We start from the raw sequence: 24050 nt of genomic DNA, 5'->3' as shown, positions 1-24050 counted from the left end.
TGGTCCGTTCGCAGTCGGTGTTGACGGGAGGGCAGAGATCCGCCCCGAGGCCTCTCGTTTGTGGAGTTCCTCAGGGGTCGGTTCTCTCTCCCCTCCTGTTCAACATCTATATGAAGCCACTGGGTGAGATCATTCATGGTTTTGGGGTGGGGTATCATCAGTACGCTGATGATACCCAGCTTTTTCTTTCCACCCCGAACCAACCCAGTGATGCCCTCGACGTGATGTCCCGTTGCCTGGAGGCGGTCCGGGTTGGGATGGGGAGGAACAGGCTTCGACTCAATCCTGCCAAGACTGTGTGGCTGTGCATACCGGCATCTCGGGAGAACCAGTTTTGTCCATCGTTAACTATGGGGGGTGAGGTGTTACCCCCTGTTGATAGGGCTCGTAACCTGGGCGTCCTCCTGGATTCACGGCTCAGTTTAGAAGACCACATGGGTGCCGTGACCAGGGGGGCTTTTGCCCAGCTTCGTCTGGTGTGCCAGCTGCGGCCCTATCTGGACCGAGATGCCCTACACACAGTCACCCATGCGCTCGTGACCTCCCGGCTAGACTACTGCAACACTCTCTACATGGGGCTGCCCTTGAGGACCACGCGGAGGTTTCAACTGGTGCAGAATGCAGCTGCGTGAGTTGTGATGGGAGTCTCCCGATACTCCCGTGTAACGCCTCTTCTCCGCGAGCTGCATTGGCTTCCAGTTGCCCTCCGGGTGAGATTCAAGGTGCTGGTGATGACCTATAAAGCCCTACATGGCATGGGTCTGGATTATCTGAGGGAGCACCTGCTGCCAGCATCAACTTCCCATCGTCCTGTGCGCTCCCATAGAGAGGCCCTCCTTAGGGTGCCGCCAGTTAGGGATTGCCGGCGGGTGATTCCCCAGAGGGAGGGCATTCTCTGTGGGCGCACCTGCCCTTTGTAATGATTTACCTGTGGAACTCCGGACCGCCCCCAATCTGCGTTCATTTTGCCGGGACCTGAAAACCTGGCTTTTCGATTTATCAGGCCTGGACTGAAGGGGTTTTAGCTTTTTAAATATTGTTTTAATTGTTGGGCTTAATTAATTTAATTTATTTTAATTTTATATTCTTTTATATTTTATTTTATGCTGCCCTGTAAACCGCCCTGAGTCCTTCGGGAATAGGTCAATATAGAAATCTAAATAAATAAATAAATAAATAAATAAATAAATAAATAAATAAATAAATAAATAAATAAATAAATAAATAAATAAATCTGTATGTCTGGCATGTGATGCATCTCCCTACGGGGTGGGGGCAGTCTTAAGCCACATAGAGAAAAATGGGAAACAGGTTCCTATTGCATTTTACTCTAGGACCTTATCCTCTGCTAAGCGCAACTATGCACAGATTGATAAAGAAGCCCTGGCCATAGTTGCTGGAGTTAAGAAATTTCATGATTATTTATATGGCAGGGATTTCACTGTCTACACTGACCAGAAACCTCTGTTGGGATTGTTCACAACAGACAAACAACCCCCCCCCCCCAATACTATCTCCAAGATGTTGAGCCAGAGTGGTTCGATTCCCCTTGACACTGGAGGACAAGGGGACATGGGTCTACCCAGCCCACTGGGTAAGCTGGTACACCACAAAGTGAGGGGAACTCCAAGACATTCCTCTAGGCCACACAAGCCTCCTGCGTACCTCACAGACTATATTGTAAAATAAAGTGATGTATAGCGTTGTGGAACTTGTACCGCTACCTACAGAAACTTAGCATTTTGAAACTGCCATTACTGCATTGGAAGCCTGTTCATGAGACATTGTTTAATCTCATTGTAGCTCTTACTACCTTGGTAAGCCTGTGCAGACATTGTTTAATTTCATTGTAGCCACAGTGAATTTATGATTTATTTTATTATTTTCATTACAGTTGTTGGGAGTGATTAATAAGTCTTGACAGTTGTTAAGACTATTTTAAGGGTGTCATAGTCTGATCTAAGAGGGGAGGGGTGTTATGTATTGGGTTTGTGGTGTTATATCAGGTGAGTTGCTGGAGGAGCTAATGGCTCTTCAGCAACCCAGACAGGCCATCTCCGGTGCTGCAATTGATCAGCCCCAGTTGGCCAGTGTGGGTTCAAACCTATTGGCTGCCGCCTAGGGGCTAGACCACAGGTCTGCAAGCCGCGGCTCCGGAGCCGCATGCAGCTCTTTCAGCCGTCTCTTGCGGCTCCCAAAAAAAAGTTCAACCAATCAATTCAAATATGCAGGGTAAGTGCATATCTTGCCATGGCTCCACTCTTCAGTCAAACCCTGTTCTGCGCATGCGCACATGTACGCGCATGTGCACACATTTTTTGCGGCTCCCATTTTTTCCTTTTGTGAGGGAACCGGTTCCGAGTGGCTCTTTCACTGTTTCAGGTTGCTGACCCCTGGGCTAGACTATATACTATGGCTGGTTGCAGCCCAAACTTCAGTACAGTTCCAGCAAGAATAAAAGTATGAGTTATTCTGTACTCAGCCTCGTGTCATCATTCCTGCTCTCCAGAGCCCACAACATAACACCAGGTACCCCAAGTTTAGACAATGCAGCATTTTTATTTCATCGGTTCTTCCTGGCACTCCCAAGGGGCAGCTACCACATGCAGAAGAAAAAAACTTTGGGGGTCACGCTGGAAAGCGACTTCAAAAAGTCAGAGAAGCCGCCAGTAATCCCGCGGCTCAAAGGCCAGCATCTCGTCAAACGTAACTAAATCGGCTCTTCCGGATCGGCACCCTGAACTTTCGGACGGGTGCGAGCCTCACAGCAGACGGAGCAATCCTATTGAAATGAATTCCACTTATTCTGGGCGGGGTGGTGGTGAAAGATACCTTCGCACAAGTTAAGAGATAAACTGCCAGGCGGGCGTTACGAGAGAGACAGAGAGGGAGGGAGCTAGTGACTTTCCAGATGGGAGTTGGGGAAGGAGCGCACGCTAGAGTAATTGCGACGGTTACCATGGCGATAAGATACAGCACACCACTATTCATCTCCCTCCTCCGCTCGCACGCATTCCCCGTTGCTATGACAGCAGCATAACCAATGGAAAGTCGCATTAGAAAGCCGCCTCTCGGGCCCCGAGCTGACAAGGGAAGGGTTTCGCTGCGCACTAAGACGGAAGTGAGTCCCGTTGAGCTTGGGCCGCGCCCGGAAGTGAGGGTGGGAAGGTGGAAAAGGAGGCATTGACTGGGAGGCTCGCCTGCTTGTACTCAAGCACCTGCCGCTAGATCCGCACGAGTCAGGGGAGGCGACAGCAGCCTTCAACGTGGAGGGCGGCACTTCGAGCGGGTCTCGCGAGAATTACTTTCCCCAGTCAGGAGGCGGAGAGCGGAACTGTTCCTCCTCCCCTCGCTGCTACCTCTTTCCCTCCTCCCGCCTCCCGCCTCCTCCCTCTCCAGGAAGAGTCTGGGCCCGACACGGGAAGATGGCGGCGGCCGGAGGCGGCAGCAGCGGCGGCTGCGGCTCCCAGGCTGCGGAAGGGCCCGAGCTGTAGACCCCGACGCGGGGCCGGCGTGGACGGAGGCGGTGGTGGCGGCAGCGGAGGATGAGCTTGCTTTGCGCTCAGTATCTCCGGTGAGAAGGATGAGGAAATCATATTGAGGATGGGAAGCACGTTAGAGGGAGAGAGAGAGAGAGAGAGAGAGAAAGAGTGTGCGTGTGTTGGGGGGGGGTGCAGGTAGATTAACACCATTTGGGAAAGCTGAATGGAGAAGTCGCTAACCCACCAGGAAACTGAATAATCAAAACCCAGCTTTACAAGATCTGGAAGAGAGTCTAGTGTGTGAGTGGGATGCTGTACTACTCTGAAGGAAGGTTTCCTGGTCAAGAAGTGGCAGTAGTGACAGGAGGAAGAGAAACATATGTTCTCCTATAAGGTTCCCCCCCCATCCTTCAATTCTAGCATTGGTAGTATTAGTTATCTTATGCTTATTCAACAACTGTGTACTGGACATGTGTATGTGAAAAATCCCCCAATCGGTCTTTATTTAATGTAAGTCTTTACAGTAATATCAGTCTGGGATTTTTCTGGTGTTCATGATTGGTTATTTTGAGCAATACACTTGTACCTTAAAAAAGTAAGTGAACAGACTATCCTATAAAATGGAACATGGATTCCTCACCATCTCATCAGCCTTTCCGTGCTCCATACACACCTTCTGAAATAGAGTAATATTGCAGTCAGTTTTAAGGTTGGGTGTAGGTAATATAAATAAAATGACGTGTGCACACGAGATAATAAAGGAGGCAAAATTAAAGGGTTCTACAGAGGAGGGATTGCTATAGTGCTGTACTGAGAGGAGATATAGTGGGAAATGTGTAGAAGGGCAGTGACGTTTCATGGCTGATGGGTGAGACAATGGTTGGCTGAGCAAATGAGAAGACTGCATGGCAGAGAGGAACAGGCTATTAGGGAACTGAAGTGAGGAGCTCTTGTTCATTTAAAGATGCAAGTGCTGCCCTAGATATATGTATGTTAATTCACTTATCTCTCAGCCTGAATTGTAGTTGCAATAATTGAAAGCTGTCCTATAAATTCACTGTGCAGCTATGCTTTACATTGTTAAATGGTATAAGAATTTACCTATGGTGTAAAGTTAATCAGTAATACCCATAAAATATTTTAGGGAGTTCTATCTTTAAGGTGCTTTATAATTAATTTCCAAATTATGATAACTTGGTTATCAGTCCTCTGCAAGTCTGTTCTTCTAGACCTGCATGCCAACTAATTGTATATCAAATTATTTGTCTAGCAAGTAAAGTGATAATTCAAGTAGTTAAAGCACCAGATTAGAAAATGGGAGACTCTGAGTTCTGTTCCCACCTTACCCATGGAAGCCAGCTGGGTGATCTTCGGCCAGTCACTTCTCAGGCCAGCTTGCCTCATAGGATTGTTGTTGTGGGGAAATAGGAAAGCGTATTGGATATGTTTGCCACTTTGAGTTATTTGTAAAAAAAAAGATGGGATACAAACAAAAATAAAAAAGATGTTTGTTGTTGGATGATGCCTTTACTGCACATATTTTTCTGGCCACAGAAGTAGATATCATGAATAAAGAAAAAAAGCACTTCTCAATTTTAGTATGTTATACAACAGACATTTCTGTGCATTATTCTATCATTTTAAATAAGACTAGCATAAATTTGTTTCTAGATTATTTCAGTGTTATAAAGTTGCATACATGTCATTTTTATTACTTGCCGAGATCATAGAATAATATAGAGAGCATACTCATTGACTTGTTTTATCAACATACATTTAACTTACTAAAATATTTTTTCCATGTATGGCCTAGAGGCCCATACTAACAATTGTAAACTATTACCCTATAAGAAAATGCAAAAAAAGAATAATAGTTTCTATGTGTTGTAACACAGTCTGTCCAAATAAAGATTTAGCCAGTTTTAGGTTTTCCCAGTGGAAAAACTCCATGTGTCTTGGATAATGGATCCTTTTGTAAATGTTTGTATGCATGCTTGGAAGCTCTAAAGCACACATGTCAAACTCACAACGTCATGCAACGTATCAGGACAGTTTTGCCATTGCCAGCAATGGGGTGGGCGTGGCTTCTCAATGACGTGTCCGGCCGGCAGTTTGACACTCCTGCTCTAAAGACTTGCAGCTGGAGATAAACACAGCACCTGATTATTTTGAGGAGTCTGTCTTACACCTGGATGATTATTCTCTGGTGCCTTTAGATCAGGCATGTCAAACTGCCGGCAGGCCGGATGTGTCACACCAAAACCGCGCCCACCCCATTGCTGGCAATGGGGAAAAAAGTTGCGATACATCATGTGATGTCGCGAGTTTGATATGCCTGCTTTAGATTGTTTAGGCTTGCTCTTTGGTTCATTTGGTTCATTTCTTTCTGTCAAAGCATAAATTTAGCTTCATGGGAGCAAAAATGTTCTATAGTACTCTCACTGTATACTTTATTCTATATGTTCTTCTGCAGCTTTGAATTTGGGTATCATTACTACACCTAAGATATTCAGTCCTGTATCTCATTTTCTCCCTTTTCTATTTTCAAATGAGAACAGGGTTTGGAAGGATAAAGTTAAATAAAACGATCCTGTAATCTTAAATTCTGGGTAGAGTCAGGATGGCGGGATGGAGCTGAGCATTTACTGTCCGGATGCCCTTCTTGACACCACACGGAGTTCGCAGCAGATATTTTTTTTCTTTGCATCTGAGGACAGAAACTTTGCTGCTACCTACGATTGAACTCTCAACCTTTGGAGTGGGAGGAGAGGGTCTTCAACTCTAGGCCATCAAACCACTTTTGGAAGGATAAAGTTAAATAAATGTATTAAATTTAGATAAAAGTGATGTGGGTGAGAAATATTTATGCTTTAAGGCAGGGGTGTCAAACTGCTGGCCCATGGGCTGGATGCATCATAGCAAAACTGTGCTCACCCCATTGGCAATGGCAAAAAAATTGCCATATGTCGTGACACATCATGTGATGTTGCAAGTTTGACACCCCTGCTTTAAGGCCATTCAGTAGTTTAGCAGTTGTGTGATTACATTATTGATGCAAGTTGCCACATTGGCTGTAATTCTTGAGCTAGACTGACTTCTGAATTTAAGACACTAATTTGAAAGGTTACAGTTTTAAACTAACTTTCATTAGGATCATGCTCTGTTTTTAGATCAACTGTCCCACCATCTTTACCAAATCAGGCCTTACTTAGATTTTACCTATTCCAGTAAAATGAATAACTTTTGCTGGTAGCAGTATCTTTGTAGTTGTAGACCTAGCTTCTATTTCTTCATAGAATATAGCAGTTTCTTTTCTTCATTTTTGTTCCAGAGAAATGGTGACCTTTTTGTTTTATCGCTTATCTTGGAGATATGTGTCTAAAGATTTTTTTGATTTTGCCATTTAACTTAGAACTGTAGTTTTTTACTTTTTCCTGATAGTTTTTTTATTCAAAAACATCACATAATAGACTTTATCTGCTTTTCCCCCCTCTCGACAAGATTTGCTCTGAAATTGCAGAAGATTCTTTAAAGCAATATTTGAAAATATTTTTCAAGGCCCTGGCAATAGTTTTGGGGTAGATTCTGAAAGTGTCTCTCAAAATGCCTTTACAGGCCTACCCAGCATACCATTTTGGTTACTTTTTCTAGGCATCGTGGTACATGAGATGAAAACAGACTTTCTATAGAAAACTAATGCCTTTTGAATTGAAATTAGAAGTGAGGAAAGAAAGTGTGGATAGGCTAATTCAGCTTATTGTGCTCTTACACCATTATAAAATGAAGTAAATAGTTCTATATCTGTTGATGAGCAGTCATTAATGGTAGAGTGTAATGAAGTTGTAAAATATTTTTTCTCATTTCTCCATATCTTGTGTCTTACTGGGTCTTATTTTCAGGAAAACATGGTAGATTTTAGATACATTCTGTAAGTTACCTATTTGAGGTACTTTAGTTGCCCTGTGATGCACTATTTTGTTCAGTTAAAGATTACAGGAACAAGACTTTTAGTAGCATATAGATTTTTGTAATAATAATCCATTATGGCCTATTCCAGGAGGTGTGCTATATTTTACATATTTGCTTACTGCTCTTGTCTGTAAATTTGCCATTGAAATTGTCCCCACAATAAAACTTTCCTAGAGAAATAGTAATAACAATAGCACTTAGACCAGTGATGGCGAACCTTTTAGAGACCGAGTGCCCAAAGTGAAACCCAAAACCCACTTACCGGTATTTATCACCGGGTGCCGGGTGGGCATGGCCCACCGGGTGAGCATGGCTGTAGTAGTCATGGCAGATTGGGTGGGTGTGGCCACCTCAATGTTGCTCGTGGGGAGGGATGCCTGTGGGCGGTGGGCAGGGTTGGAGATCCAGGGGGTCTGTGGCAGGTATGCAGGAGGCTCCTCTTGTGGGGAGAGGTGAGGCAGGGCAGGGGTGCCATTGCCATGGGGCAAGGCAGGGGCCGGGGCGGCTGCTGCCTGACACCATCGGCCCCCGCACACAGAGGCCAGCGAGTGTGTGGGGGCCGACAGTGTCCGTCAGCAGCCACTGCCTGCTGGCCCCTTGACCGGTGCACTTTGGGGCTCCTCAGCCCACTGCCATCAGTTCAAAGAAGCCACCTCTGAACTGGATGGCTGGCCGACAGCTGAGGAGGCGATGCAGTCGATCGTGCCTGGGAAAAGGACAGCATGTGAGGCTAGGAGCAGTGGCGTAGCGTGGGTTGTCAGCACCCGGGGCAAGGCAAGTAATTTGCGCCCCCTAACCCGTGGATTTTAGCTCTCTCTCTCTCTGCACCGCACCGCACGCCTGGCACCCCCCCTGCATCTACATGCCACACCCAGCTTCTTTATTTCATTAATGTTCTTTACCATTTCCTCCTCTTAGACTCTAAGTTGCAGTTAATCTTATCCATGCCACATGTACTATCCCCTACTAATGGTACGTTTTGATTAGTTTGGGCCCTAATATGTCATAAATGGAAGTCAGGTTTTATCCCAAGTATTCTCACACTCTTCTATGCAGTCTTAGTATCTCTGTCTACAGATTGTTGTGTGTATTCCAGCAATTTAGTGTGAACCATGCAATAACTTTTTTTTGGAGGCTATATGTTTCTCATTTCTTTCTTTGTAATGTTCAATATTCTTAAAAGATTTTCTAGAACATTAGGGATCAATCTTGTTAAACTCTATTAAAAACTTAAAAACTGCATAAAATTAGCTATGCAAATGTCAGAAAAAGCATTTTTGGGAGAGGAAATAACTTGCAGCAATGCCAACTGTTTTAAGAGTGGCTTGTAATATAGAATAGTGAGCTGTCACCTGTTTATAGTTTTTCCAGTGTCAAAGATTAACAGTTTAGAATATAATAGAATACAGCTGGAAGGGACCTTGGAGGTCTTCTAGTCCAGCCCCCCCCCTCCAGCAGGAGAACCTATACCATCTCAGACAAGTGACTGTCTAGTCTCTTCTTAAAAACCTTCAGTGATGTAGGGTCCACGATTTCTGAAGGCAAGCTATTCAGTGGTTAATTGTCCTGACTGTTAGGAAGTTTCTCCTTAATTTCAGGTTGCTTCTCTCTTTGATCAGTTTCCAACCATTGTTTCTTGTCCTGCCCTCTGGTGCTTTGGTGAATAACGTGACCTTCTCTTCTTTGTGGCAGCCCCTCAAATACTGGAATACTGCTATCATATCACCCCTATTTCTTCTTTTCTTTAGACTAGCAGCTAGCTAAACCAAAGTCCTGCAGCCGTTCTTTGTATGTTTTAGTCTCCAGGCCTTGAACGTTTATGAAAGTTTATGCTAAGATAAAGATGATTAGTGCTGAAGTCATTGTTTTGTTCCTACATGTTAACATGGCTCTTTCTTCCAATCTTTATTATGAAGAGATTTCCACAATTCTATCTGTAGGAAATTAATTCTACATTTCAGATAATTGCTATATGTTCTATAGAGTCTTATTCTGGGCCACTAATAGTTCAAACTATTGAACTATTGAGATGTAGTGGACTGAAAGTATATTTAGAATTGTTAAATAGTGTTCCATAAATGATATTTTGACCTATTTTGAATGTCTTTATATGCTGAAATGAAAACGTCCCTTATAGTTTGTATTATTTTATTTATTGTCTTTGTTTATTAAGTTTTTAATAGAAGCCATCCTGAGTTGAACTTTTCCAATCGGGCAAACCATGTAAATCAGGCATGTCAAACTTGCGACGTCACGTGACTTCGTGCGACATATCGCTACTTTTTCCCCATTGCCGGCAATGGGGTGGGCATGGTTTCGGCTTGATGCATCCAGCCCACAGGCCGGCAGTTTGACATGCCTGATGTAAATTGTATTATATGTAGGCAAACTACAATTAAATTCAATCTAAGACTGGTGGAAGCTTAACAATACAAGTCCTAACCAAGGACCTAAGAATTATTAAGGTAGCATCTAAGAATATAAGCAATTCTAAGTAGAATTGGGTGGGGTTTTTTTTATAAAATTAGGTGTTCAGGTCTAATAAATTTGGATACTTAGTGTTTGGATCTTCAAGTCCCATAAGATCATAACCCACTGATTTTCCAAAATCATCTCAACTTGATGATCAATTTTCTAAGCATTCAAATCCAAACCTCTTGCAAAATTTCTATTGAATATTTCTGGCAGTCCTAACACTTTTTATAGTCAGTTTGTAAAATTTTGCTTTAGCCACTGGTCAGTTATTTCATCCTTTCTGTTATATGTTGAATGTTTGCCTTCATGCAGTTACCAGGTAAAACTTGTTCTTGCGCTACTAAAATAAAGCCTTCAATTTCTTTAACACTCCTGATATTAATCAACTTCATGTGGGCTTTTTAATCAGCTTTCAATTGTCTATGTTTTATATTTAGCATTCACCTTCATTTTTTTCAAGAACTTTGTTGATTTTCTTCAGGATTTTCCTTCTTGTTTTTTTTAAATGTAATCATTCAGGCCATGCTTTTCTTCCTTCACAATTTGTTTTATCTGTAAGAGTTCTCCAACACCTGCATTGTCGTTAGGTTTTTTGTCTTCTGATCCAAGTTATTAAGTTCTATCCAGTCAATTGTTTCTGTTGTACATCAAATAATGGGGACTGCCCAGGTATATGATATTTCCATCATGTAGCTTTGATTTCAAAATTTTCTAAATTCATTTGATACACTTGGTAAAAGTATAATACTGTAATAAATCAGAAGTATCCAAATTTTCCACATATTTATAGATTTTTTTTCTGCTGCTACTGCCTTTATTAAATCTTTATAGTTAAGCTGTATCCATTAGATTCAACTATTTTGGCTGTCTTTGTGCCAATGATATACAACAATATATGCCAATGCCAAATCACATTCCGGTATATTTACTGAATTCTTTTGTATTTTTAATAAGGAATCTAGTTCAGCTTTTTTCAAATAATTTTAAATCATCTATATAGAATAAATGCAAACTTTTTATTCTTTGTTGTCAGTTCATATTCACAGTTTGTCTTGTTCAAAATGTTGTTAGTTATTAGTAAAGGTCATAATGAGTCACCTTGGAAAATTCTACCTTTGAACTTCTTATTCTTCCCCATTGGTCATTGGCTTTATTCACCCAAACCTCATTGAAGTATTCATAAATTGGTGAATGTTTCTGCTGATTCTAAAACTTTGATTTGCATTTAAGCCCATAAGTAGCTTGTATGTTGTTGGCAAAGAGGTTATGGGTCTGTAGTTTCCAGGCTCATTTCCCTTCTCCTCCTTCTGAGTTAGGAATGTCCTTTCAGCTGTTAGCCATTTTTCATGTTCTGGTGCTTCCAAAACCCTATTCAATCTCAAGTGTAGATTTGTCAGTTATTTTAGCCAGAATCCATGGAGCTCTGATTGCTTTTGAACCATTTCCTCAGTTAATCTAATTTCTTCCATACCGAGTATTTTCACTTTGTTTTCAACTTGCTTGATTCATGTTGCATGCCTATTGTGACTCCAATTGTTTTCCACAAATTTCCAAAATTTTAGGATCTCTTCTTTGTCAGGCTTTACATTATTTGTGACCAGTCCTTTCATATTTTCAAGGGTTTTGTAGGATTGATGGTGATTTACTTTCAAGCACAAGTTCTGCTGGAATGAATTATTTGATTGGCATATCACTTGACTTTCTCTGCAATAGCCATGATACTCTGTTCCAATTGTTCTACAGCCTCTGCAATTCCTTTACTATCCAGTTTGTATTTCACAGATAAATTAGTTTTATTTATCACAGATAGTTTTATTTTTCAAGTTTCTTTGCCTCAAATTCTTTAAATTGCTCAAATCTGTACAAATTTTCTTTATCTTCAATTCAATTGCATTTTATTTAGAATTTCTTTTCTTAATAACTTCATTTTACTTACAAAGTGCGTTGCTGCTACTCCTTATTTAGCAATAGCACTATCACTTATATATGGCTTCACAATGCTTTACAGTCCTCTCTGAGTGGTTTACATAATCAGCATATTGCTCCCAACAATCTGGGTCCTCATTTTTCCAACCTCGGAAGGATGGAAGGCTGAGTCAACCTTGAGCCGGTGAGAATCAAACTGCTGAACTGCTGGCAGCTGGCAATCAGTAGAATTAGCCTGCAGTACTGAATTCTAACCACTGCACCTACAGCTCTTTACACTTACAGAGGTTACCAATTGATCCATCCAAACACCCAAAAACATGTTGATATAGGCATAGTAATTTAGACAAGTTTATCCAGATACTAATTAGAAAAAGTGTTTGCCTGCTATATTGACCACCAACCAGTCTCTTGCATTTTTGCAATTAAAATATAAACTTTGAATTAAACACTAGCTGTAATGTCTCATTGTTGAATATGAATTAAAAACAGAAATACTTTTTGTCATTCTGGTTGTTTAATGCAAATAAATTATACATTCTTACCCAAGCAGCTCTTTTAGACACCTGGAAAAGCATGGTTGGTTAGAAAGCGAGAACACAACAATAAGAGTGTTACACATCCTCTTATTGTTTCGTGTTGTTTAGATTGAGCTTTTTTTTCATATTGCCTTCAATTTGCTTTGCCCACATTTTGGAAGATGTTATTGTTTGGACCTTTCACAGTATAGGTCACTTTTTTCATGGTAATATAAAGAATATGTTCTGGCATTATAGATATATTCATAGCACTTTAATCTGCGCTTTTGTATTTTGTCAGTTGTAGGTTATTCATTGCATCTCAGTCTGATGAAGTCATTATTCAGAAGGCTGTGTAGAGAGATTTCCAGTATATTCCATAGGTCACGTTAAAAGAACATCAAACCTATTTATGTTTGCTTATAATAGGGTCCATGTCTCAGCTCTGTATAGCAAGATTGGTAGAACTAATGCCTTGAAGATTTTTATCCTGGTTTTCATTGAAGTGTTTTCTTTCTTCCAGAGGTACCAGTTAAAAGATCTAAAGACAGTGGTTGGCCTGGCCAATTCTGTTAGGCAGTTCTGATTTTTATGGTGTTTTATGTTCTTCTACCAGCAATCCAAGATATTTGAACTGGTTAACTTGCTCCATTTTGGTTCTGTTGAGGTAGATAGCAGATTGACATTCATCAGTTGTCAAAATTTTTGTTTTACCATCATTAATTTTCCTCCTGTATGATCAATTTTATTGCGATATACAAGGTATTAGTGATTTCTATGATACTGTCTACAAACAAAGTCAGTTACAGGCAGTTTTTACACACAACCAGTTGTTTAACAATCATTCAAAGCTGCAGAGACCTTGGAAAGAGTGCTATGTGGCAAGGCTTTTCAACCAATGATACATTGGCACCTGGCAGGTGGTGTGCGACCATCCTAGAAAAGTGATAGCTAACCCTAACCCATCCCACCCCTGCTGCCAATCCTCAACAGAAATGCTCACAACAATGAAAACCTCGGACAGGAGGAAGAGAGCCACCAGGCGGGCACGCAGGTGTCCTGCTCAGCTGTAGCTGGGGGGGGCACTTTTTCAGTGACATTGTAACTTTGAACAGTCACTAAGCGAACTGTTGTAAGTCGAGGACTACTTTTACTTCATCACCTTCCCCCCCTTTTTTTTTTGGTCATTAAGTTTTTGACACCTTGCTAGGATATGTTGCCATATCCTAAAAGTGGTACAATTGGTGAAAAAGTTGAAAAGCTTTATGGCCCATAACACATTGTAAAATATTGTGCCATAGTAGTCTACCACATGTCCCCCCCCTCCCTGGCAGGGTCAAAGGACAGTGTTTCAGGTACTTGGAAACCATTTTGCATTTATGCCAGTTGCAGTGTCCCATAGTCAATTTCCAGTGTTTTTGATTTGATTGATTTCCAGTGTTTTTTGCCAGTTGCTGGCAAAAAGCCCCACCCATTCAGGAGAATGGATTCACTGAACAATCACATTATTCGCTTAATGATTGCATGGTTCAGTCTTACAACTGTGTGATTCATTTAATGCCTGCCATAAAAACTGGAAAAATCAGATTCATTCGTTTGGGTGCCTTGACATACGACTATAAAAACTTATGACATAAGTTTTATTCCCAGTTGTGGTAAATTGAAGATCACCTGTATATAGTGGATTTCACTGCAGTGCCTTCAAAACCTTTCTTGATAATAGCATCAATATGAACAGAACGGTTGAGGTCACATAGCCTTACCTAATGCCAGTTCGAGTCAAGAACTGAATGTTAATTCTGGGTATGTACACAGTTGTTGGAATTGCTGTAGAATTTGTGGGCTTGTGTTCAGTTTTCAATTCTTTCCATAAAACTGACTAGTGTACACTGTCAAAGTTGCTTCAGAGTCAATGAACAAAGTGATTGTTCACCACATTGAATTCTCTCTTCCCTTAGTTGTCTAGTGATGCGAAGCTGGTCACAGTATCCTTGATTTGGGTGGAAATCATACAGTCCTCTAGTTATTTTTTCCTATTGTTTTTGGAAATTGTATTTGCTTGATTCGTATGAAGACTTTTCTAAGGACTGACAATAAATGAGGGGTCCTTGGCAGTCTCTGAGCTTGGTTGTTTTCTTGCAGAAAACAAGTTTCATTACCCAAACTAGGTAACATCTTCAGTGCTAGTTTGGATAATGAAATGTCTGCAAGAAGATGACCAAGCTCAGAGACCACCAAGGACTCCTCCTTTCAACCCTGAGCTACAAATATTCTCCTTTATTGGTACTGACAATAAAGCTATGGCCCAGTTGCTTTTGAATTGTCATCATCTTTTTCAAAATAGGGATTATAATAATTTGTTTCCATATAGTGGAGACTCTGTGAATGCCAAATTAACTATAAATGTAGTCACTCAGTGAAATGTTCACTAGGTCTGAGTGCTGCGGTTGTAACTGCATCCATCTGCTCTACCATTTTTCAGTACCTTCATGCATCTATTGTGGGCGCAATATTTGACTCTTGATTTTTTTGGCATTTGGATAAGCACAGTAGTGGATCCACTGGTGAGATCTGTGGCTTTTCATGGTTGTAGAATTGTTGGAAAAGGTCTCTCCATGTCTGAAGCTGTTCATTTGAAGGTACAACAAATGTCCGATTGCTCTTGTAGGTATTAAGGTTTGTTGATTTAATCCTTCTATTTAGGTATCTGAGAGGTAAAAAAAAGTGTGTGATACCTGTATTTTGCACAACCTCTTCCAGTTTCAGGACCATGGTGTTCCAGTGGGTCTCATGTTCCACTTTGCGGAAGAATTGTGGCATACATACTAAGAAACCTCTCACAGAATGATGGGAGTATTAATACCTACTTATTTTTATGAACAAACAAAATATATTATAAAACAGTGAATCAGTACTAATAATAAACAGTGAATTTGTTGAGCATTTTTCTTTGTATTTTCAGCTGCACAGTTGCTGTTTGTTTGTTTGTTTGTGTACCACCTGCATTATTTTTACAGGCAGCAAACATATCCAATATACCTTCCTCCTATTTTTCCACAACAACAACCCTGTGAGGTGATTGGGCTGACAGGTGTACTGCTCTTGTTATAGTGCTAAATAAAAGTGATTGATTTTGTATAGCAAATGTGGTTAAATAGGTTAGGCTTCAACTCTGGTCAGTTACTTGTTTCAGCTTGTAGTTTGGACATTCTAAAATAGATGTTAATGGAAATAGAGACAGACAATATTATTTCTTCCCGCTAAAATATTCATGTTCTCATAAATAATTAGAAAAAGTGATTATATTTGAATAAAATTACTCTTCAACACAGAAGCAGTTTGGGCTTCAGTATTTAGGATTTCTACAATTCAAATTACTTTCTTTTTAAGATACATTTGGAAATAAGTTTTTAATTTTTTTGCTGCTGAAGTAAACATGAAAAATCAGGTTTTGTATCTTAAGGTTGCTTTTCTTTAAAAACAAAAATTGTTTTTATTAATATTTCTAAAGAGGGATGTGGGTAGATGACTCAATTGAAAGAAAGGAAATAAGTGATTTTAGTACTTCTGTCTTCTATATATAATGACTTGTAAGAACTAAATTTATTATTAAATACTTGGAATATACTTCCATTTATTTAATATGTTCATATACTGTTTCTTATGTTGAAGCATCTTGAAATGGTTTGCAAAACTTCAGTAAAATACATACTAAGCAATACATTAAAATAATATTTAATAAGAAATAAAGCAATGGCTATGACCCAAGTAATTATTTATTTATTTATTTTATTTATTAATTTAATTTATATACCGCCCTTCTCTCAAGAGACTCAGGGCGGTGAACAGGGCAATACATAAAAATTAGATACAAAAGTTAAAATTAGATTATTAAAACATAATTAAACAATGCCCAGAGATAATACAAATTTAAAATTGAAGTCATTAATAAAAATCCCACCCCGTCCCATCAGGCCAGGCCAGCTTGTTTAAAGAGATAGGTTTTAAGGTCGCGCCGGAAGGAGCGGAGATCGGGCGCCATCCGGAGCTCAACCGGAAGATGGTTCCATAAATCCGGTGCACCCACAGAGAACGCTCTCCCCCTGGGGGCCACCAGTCGGCATTCTTTGACCGGCGGCACCCTGAGGAGGCCCTCTCTGTGGGAGCGTACTGGGCGGAGGGAAGTTGACGCCGGCTGCAGGTGCTCCCCAAGGTATTCTGGACCCATGCCATGGAGGGCTTTGTAGGTCATTACCAACACCTTGAACCTCACCCGGAAGACAACTGGTAACCAATGCAGCTCGCGGAGCAAAGGTGTAACACGGGAGTATCGGGAGACTCCCAATACAACTCTCGCGGCTGCATTCTGTACCAGTTGGAGCCTCCGAGTGGTCTTCAAGGGTAGCCCCATGTAGAGAGCGTTGCAGTAATCAAGACGAGAGGTCACGAGCGCATGAGTGACCGTGCGCAAGGCATCCCGGTCTAGATAGGGCCGCAACTGGCGCACCAGGCGAACCTGGGCGAACGCCCCCCTAGTCACAGCTACAATATGATCTTCTAAGGAGAGTTGTGAGTCTAGGAGGACTCCCAAGTTGCGAGCCCTATCTACAGGAGGTAAAGACTCACCCCCCATAATGAGGGGTGGGATATCCTGAATATCCCGAGATGCCGGTACGCACAGCCACTCCGTCTTGTCAGGGTTGAGACGAAGCCTGTTCCTCCCCATCCAGACCCGGACCGCCTCCAGGCACCGGGACATCACGTCGAGGGCATCACTGGGGTGGTTTGGGGTCGAAATGAAAAGTTGGGTATCATCAGCATACTGATGATACCCAACTCCAAAACCACGAATGATCTCACCCAGCGGTTTCATGTAGATGTTGAACAGAAGGGGCGAGAGGACCGACCCCTGAGGGACTCCACAAGCGAGAGGCCTCGCGGTCGACCTCTGCCCTCCTGCCAACACCGACTGCGAGCGTCCCAGGAGATAGGAGGAGAACCACTGAAAAACCGTGCCTCCCACTCCCAATCCCCTGAGACGCCGCAGCAAGATACCATGGTCGATGGTATCGAAAGCCGCTGAGAGGTCTAATAGGACTAGAACAGAGGAGTATCCTCTGTCCCGAGCCCTCCAGAGATCATTCACCAGCGCGACCAATGCCGTCTCCGTGCTGTACCCGGGTCTGAAGCCCGATTGGTACGGGTCTAGATAATCCGCTTCATCCAGGACCAGAGGGAGCTGATGCGCCACCACACTCTCAACAACCTTCGCAAGAAAGCGAAGGTTGGAGACTGGACGAAAGTTATTCAAAACAGCCGGGTCCAAGGCAGGCTTCTTGAGGAGAGGTCTCACCACCGCCTCTTTCAAGGCGGCGGGAAAACTACCCTCACTCAGAGAAGCAGATATAACCGCCTGGAACCAGCCTCGTGTCCCCTCCCGGGCTGCATAGACCAGCCAGGAAGGGCACGGGTCCAATAAACATGTGGTGGAGCTCAGCCTCCCCATGATCCTGTCCACTTCCTCCGGAGTCACAGGATCGAACTCCTCCCAGGTGACATTTAATTAATTAATTAATTAAATTTAATTAATTTAATTAATTAAATTAACATTTAATCACTTGATAAAGTGATATATTTGTATTATTCTGCCTAGTTACGTTGAAAAAAGAACACTCATTTTTTTTAGGTTTCTGACTTTATGCAGAAACGTAGTAAGATTTTATGTAGGAAGAGCTAGTACTTTGGCAAGTAGCTTAATGTGAAAAGGCTCCCCTTAATACATGGTTGACACACTCTCTCTCTCTCTATATATATATATAGGTATGTATGTATGTGTGTATGTATGTATGTAACAGATGTTCCCCAAATGAGATTTTAATGTAGGAAACTAATCCAGTAATGTACTTAAATATCTTGGTACACATGTAGGTTTTAATTGGTGTATGGGTGTGTATTTTAAAAATTGCCTATTATTTGCTATTCACATACATCATCACCATTGGCCATGCTGGCTAAGATTTATAAATAAGCTCTAGTACTCCTTTCTATAAATGCTGTTGAATTCCCTTAGTAGTAATTGGCTTCTATATAACAACTTTTAGTACATAAATTTAAAGTTTAAATTCCTAAAAATCCCAGTGTTGGACATATTCCAAGTAGGTTCTTCAGGTACCTTGGATATGAAAAAGGATCTTGTAAACACCAGTGAGCTGTACATAAAACTGTTACAAGTGTGCATATTTATGAATAACTTAATCCGTATCAGAGCTGTGCGATAGTAATTGTGTTATAGCAATTTTTTTCTTTGAACATAGTATATGAAACAGTTGTCTTAGTAATTTTATCTAAATTTACTCTATTCTTAAAAATCAGCTAAGTAAAGGTATAAGTTGGGTGGTAGAAAGCATTCTTGAGTTGGAACTGAAACAAAAGGTGCTTCAAAAGAGCAATTTCAAACATCTACTGTATTCAAAAGCAAGTTATTTTTGTTTTATCTTTTCCAGTTTTCCCTTGGAAAATGAATATTTTATGTTGTAGCCATTCTGTGAATAACCAATTCCAATCATTTCAACAATGTCTCTAAAATGACTTAAACATATGCATGGAATAGTTTTGTTAATATGTTATATAACAACTACAACAGAAATAAAACTTAAAGTACCAAGTGAAGTTGCTGAGGAGGATGGCATTTATGTGCAGTAACAGTAAAATGTGTTAGTAGCTATACCTCAGAGAGATTGAAAACAAAAATATTTGCTAATCTGGCTGAGATATGAATTCATATATAAATACCTAAGCTTGATGCAATGCCCGGTATCCCACTTTATTCCTTTCTTCTGCTATACGAAAAATATATAACTTAGCAATCTGTTGTTGCTTTATTTTGGCTTTATATTTAGAATATGAACTGAGATTCTATTGCAGATTGCATTTTATATAAATTGCACAAATCCACAAATCCTGAGTGAGTTGTCTTGCATTTTGATGTATTTATAATATTGATTTTTATTCATTATTTTAACAAGTATTTTATGTATTTTATTTACAGGCAGGCAGAAGTCCTGAAGGCTGACATGACAGGTAATGTTTTCACTATTTAAATCTGCCAAATTTAGGTAATCAGATTTCAGTGAAAGTAGTTATTGTAATTCATAAACAGGTTTCAGTTAATTTTTTGGTCTTGTGAGTATGAGTAACTAAAATAAATAGATGTGGTTGAGGAGCCATCCTTCCTACTAGCTTTGGAGTAAGAAGATACAAAGATATCAACCTCAAATACAGGGTGATAGCAGGAATGAGGAAAGAGGGGATTAACACTATTACCCCAAGATTTTAGATACTTTGGGATCAACTGTGTCACAACTGGTCTTCAGAACTCTTCCAGATCAGATGAAAATCTTGTTCTTTCCACTAACTTCCATGGTCTAACTTCACTTTGTGCCACTGTTCCAAATTTCTTATTTTGAATTCTGCAAAAAACAAAAGAGAAATCAACCATGTGCAAGCTAGTTCAGAGCTAAGACAACACTTTATTGATCTGGAGCCGATAAAAACAAGACTGTGTTTCCTGGAAACCCAGGGTTCCATAAGAATTACCTAGGGGGTCCATATGACTGTTATGATATAGAGAAATTGTAAAATGTTCATTCCTTTGTTTTGTTTAAAGGAGAGAAATTTGTGGCAAGATAGTGTATAAAACATTTATTAATTTATTAAGGAGCCTTGGTGGAGCAGTGGGCTAATGCCTCCTTAAGTAACACCAGCTGCCTGCAATTAGTGCAGGTTCGCATCCCACCAGGCTCAAGGTTGACTCAGCCTTCCATCCTTCCCAGGTAGGTAAAATGAGTACCCAGATTGTTGGGGGCAATAAGCTGACTTTGTAATAATGCTGCTTGGGGGGTGTATGAAAGCCCTAATAAGCAGGCATATACATAGAATGAAGGCTATTGCTAAGCACATTGGTTTGTGCTTAAATTGTAAGCCGCCCTGAGTCTTCGGAGAAGGGCGGGATATAAATGGGATTAAAATAAATAAAATAAATAAAATAATGGGACCATACAGTTTTTCATGTTGAGAAAGGTTTCTCAGGTATCTCAAGTTTGAGGACCACTAGTCTAGAGGAAATGCACATAGATACAGACACGTACACACACACGCACGCAAACACACACACAGAGACACACACGTATATCTTATGTATTTTTCAGATTCGAAGCTGGGACCAGCTGAAGCCTGGACATCTCGACAGGCTTTACAGGACTTATACCAGAAAATGTTAGTAACAGATTTGGAATATGCATTGGATAAAAAAGTGGAACAGGATCTGTGAGTATAAATAAGTGTGGATTACATTATTTTTTAAAAGATGTCAATAGCCCTTGACTTAATAACCATTTGCTTAACTAAGTTACAATGGCCTTGGATTTACAACCTATATTGTGTTTATAATTACCACTCCATTCCCCCACAGTCACATGGTTGCAGTTCATGCACTTGGCAGCTGCCTTACATTTATGACCAGTTGCAGCATTCTGCAGTCACATAGTCCCAATTTGCAATCTTTTTTTGCCAGTTTCTGGCAATTTCTGGCAAAAAAGCCCATTGAAGAACTGGGGTTCATTTAATGACTACCATAAAAATAGTCATTAAGTCTAGTCCAACTTGCAATAATTTACAACCAAAATTCTGTCCCAGTTGTGGTGACAAGTCAAGGACTATCTGTATATTCTCTTTTTTTAACTGAGCAAGATGTATGCAGACTGGAAAATTACTTTGAAAAGTTGGATTTTAGCTGAAACTTCTGGTTCTTTTTCCTACACTGCAAGTAGTTGGTGGTAATATAAGAGAGATAATATAATAGCTATTTGGCTGATTTCAAGCACATATTAACTCCCAATTAAAAAGGATAAGCTTTGTCATTGAGCTTTCAGACTTATAAAAAAAGAAAAAGGAGAAGGAAAACAGAATGTTGGGAAACCATTCATTCAAGCCAAAGCCTTGGATGAATTTATATCCAATTTAATCTTGGCTGATTTGCATTTCCTGTAGGTACTAAGTATTAGCTGACAGTTTTTCACATCCCTGCCCAGTATCTGTGTCCAGAAAGCATAGCCTTTCAATTCCAAGGCATTAGCTGCATCACAGGTATAGTGTTCTACTTTGCAGAGAAGGAAGAAAGAAACTCCCTGCAGTTGTCGACAGTCAGGTACATCTTCCCCGTGTCACAATGTGCTTTTTGAGAGAGAAGTCATCCTTTCACTGGGCCTTCTTCTATTGAGAAATCGGGGTTTTTTTGATCCATACCAAAAAAGGGTAATACTCTCAATTTTTATTTCTTATTGTCAGGCTTTCTGACAATCCTCATTGCCATGAATATTTTTGGTCAGTGCTGATGTTTGACATAAGTGTCAACAAGTGAAGAGTTATATAGATACAGGGCTTTTTTTGTCATAAAACGCATGGAACGCTGTTCCAGCACCTTTTTCTGAATGGAAGAACCGGTTCCTTCTAAGCTGCCAGCGTGAGTACAGGTATGGTTGCAGAGTGATTTTGTGGACCCCCAGCAGTCCGATCCAGGCTCCGGAGCCCTGTCTTTTCCAGGCCTCTGGAGCCCGGATTGGGCCACTGGGAGGCCACAAAATCACTCTGCGACCATGGATCCGGGCTCCAGAGGCTTGGAAAAAGCCTCCGGAGCCCAGATCGGGCCGTGGGGGGACTGCAAAATCGCTCCATGGCCATAGATACCAGTGGCAGAGGTCTTTTCCAGGCCTCCGGAACTTGGATCGGGCCTCGGGGAGCTGTGGACGCATCCCCTGGCCTCAGATCGGAGCGGCAGCAGGAACCGCGGCAGAGAGGAGACGGACCTTTTCCAGGTGAATGATCTGCACCTTGGAAGCTCCCTAAAGCGGTTTCTTCTCCTTCCCCCCCAAAACAAAATCCATGAAGGGCTTTCAACTGAAGCTGGAGCTGTGCGTGACTTCCAGCACTTTTTATTTTTATTTTTTACAAAAAAAGCACTGTGTAGACATATAGTCATAACATGAAGATAATAATTGTGGTACTCTAGAAGCTTCATTGAAACAGCACTCCCCTATTCTCTTCTCCTTCAAGAGGAGTATGTCAATTTTATATAACAGAATAATGAAAGGTTCCCCTTTTTTTAGATGGAATCATGCCTTTAAGAATCAGATCACAACTCTACAGGGTCAAGCAAAAAACCGATCAAATCCAAATCGGAGTGAAGTTCAAGCAAACCTCTCTCTATTCCTAGAAGCAGCTAGTGGCTTCTATACGCAGGTGAGTCAAGGGATACCATTATGACCACGATGTGGAAATTGTACTGTTGCTCAGTGATATGAAATTTTATTTATTTAAATGTATTGGCTGCTCAATTACTGTGGCCTGGGCTGTGCACAAAACTAAAAAAAGAGATTAAAAATAGCTAAAGATGTTAAATCAACAGGCAGCCTGAATTAAAATACTCCAATAAAAATCCACAAAACAAAACAGGGGCCATTAAGCAAATAATAGACATTAACACCAGACTTGGAGAACTCTAGGAAAGAGGGCACAATGAGTACTGCAAATTTATTTTCCCATTAGGAAAGGCAAGTGATGTCTCCACGACATTTAACCATAGAGACTTTAGGAAAATATACAGATACTGCAAATAACTATTCTGTTTTCCCTTCCTTTCCCCTTTGTCTAATTTTAATTTACATTCTGTACCAGCCTAGCCATTGCATCTGATGAAGTGAACTGTAGCTTGCAAAAACTTTTAATAAAATGTATTAGTTGGAAAACAACTATTGATTTACAGTACTTAAACTGTAGATTAGTATTTACAAGAGATAGACTTTTCATAATATATCTCTTATGTTTTCTTTGCTCCTGTTTGCTTGCACCTATGTTAATATTTATGAAATTATCTTCCCAAAAAACAACAAAAATTGTATCGGATTCTGAAATAACAAAGAATTGTAAATTAATTAAAGTTATACTTAGCTTTGATTTTGTTTTAAAAGATATCAGTTATAACTGATATCTTAAGGCCATATAATAGACTCCATTGTTCTTTAGTCTGAAGGAATCTGATTTTATATATTATGTTTTTGTAGCTTCATACCAGAGGCTTAGATAAAATCATAAACAGTGGAGTCAATAGGCTGGTCCAAATAATGTAGTAAACCATGAATTGTTGTAGAACCGAGCTATGCATTTCAAGCGCATCTATAAAAACTTATCTCTCTCTACTACACATTTTCAAACAGATGCAAAAAAGTTAGATAGATTTATGAAGAAGTTCTATATATAGCAGCATGTAGGAAATCTGCCATATGTCAGTCTCATGGTTACAATCTTGAGTGTCTCCCCATGTTTTAAGTTACCAGATTTTGAGTTGTGCTTTTCTTGGTCTCAGGGTTCCTTGCTATCTTTTTATGATATCTTTCTCAATATGAGAATCAGGCTGTCACCCCACCCACTCTTAAAATGTTATGCGTAAGCCATGCATGTTATTTTTCTTAGTGTTTTATGCTAATCAAGCCTTTGTGATGTAATTTAAGAAATTATTAAAATAAGAATGGCCTGAGATAGGTAGGTAGGTAGATATAGATAGATAGATAGATAGATAGATAGATAGATAGATAGATAGATAGATAGATAGATAGATAGATAGATG

At 40.5% G+C, this 24050-nt stretch overlaps 1 protein-coding gene across 3 annotated transcripts in view; it reads left to right on the top strand.

Annotated features, from left to right (window-relative positions):
- The first annotated feature begins 3405 nt into the window (after positions 1-3405).
- Positions 3406-24050, top strand: part of SMG7 (SMG7 nonsense mediated mRNA decay factor) — a 73540-nt gene continuing 52895 nt past the window's right edge. For all 3 annotated transcript variants that reach the window (XM_081323233.1, XM_081323232.1, XM_081323231.1), the window contains exons 1-4: positions 3406-3574; positions 19419-19450; positions 20578-20695; positions 22534-22666. In XM_081323233.1, coding sequence (XP_081179359.1) covers positions 3546-3574; positions 19419-19450; positions 20578-20695; positions 22534-22666 — 312 coding nt within the window. In that variant the 5' untranslated portion in view covers positions 3406-3545. The remainder of the gene's footprint in view (positions 3575-19418; positions 19451-20577; positions 20696-22533; positions 22667-24050) is intronic.

Source organism: Vipera berus (assembly GCF_964194415.1).
Source record: "Vipera berus genome assembly, chromosome: 3".
Lineage (NCBI taxonomy): Eukaryota > Metazoa > Chordata > Lepidosauria > Squamata > Viperidae > Vipera > Vipera berus.
The sequence above is the reverse complement of the archived record's forward strand: the minus strand, read 5'-3'. Positions and strand labels throughout refer to the sequence as shown.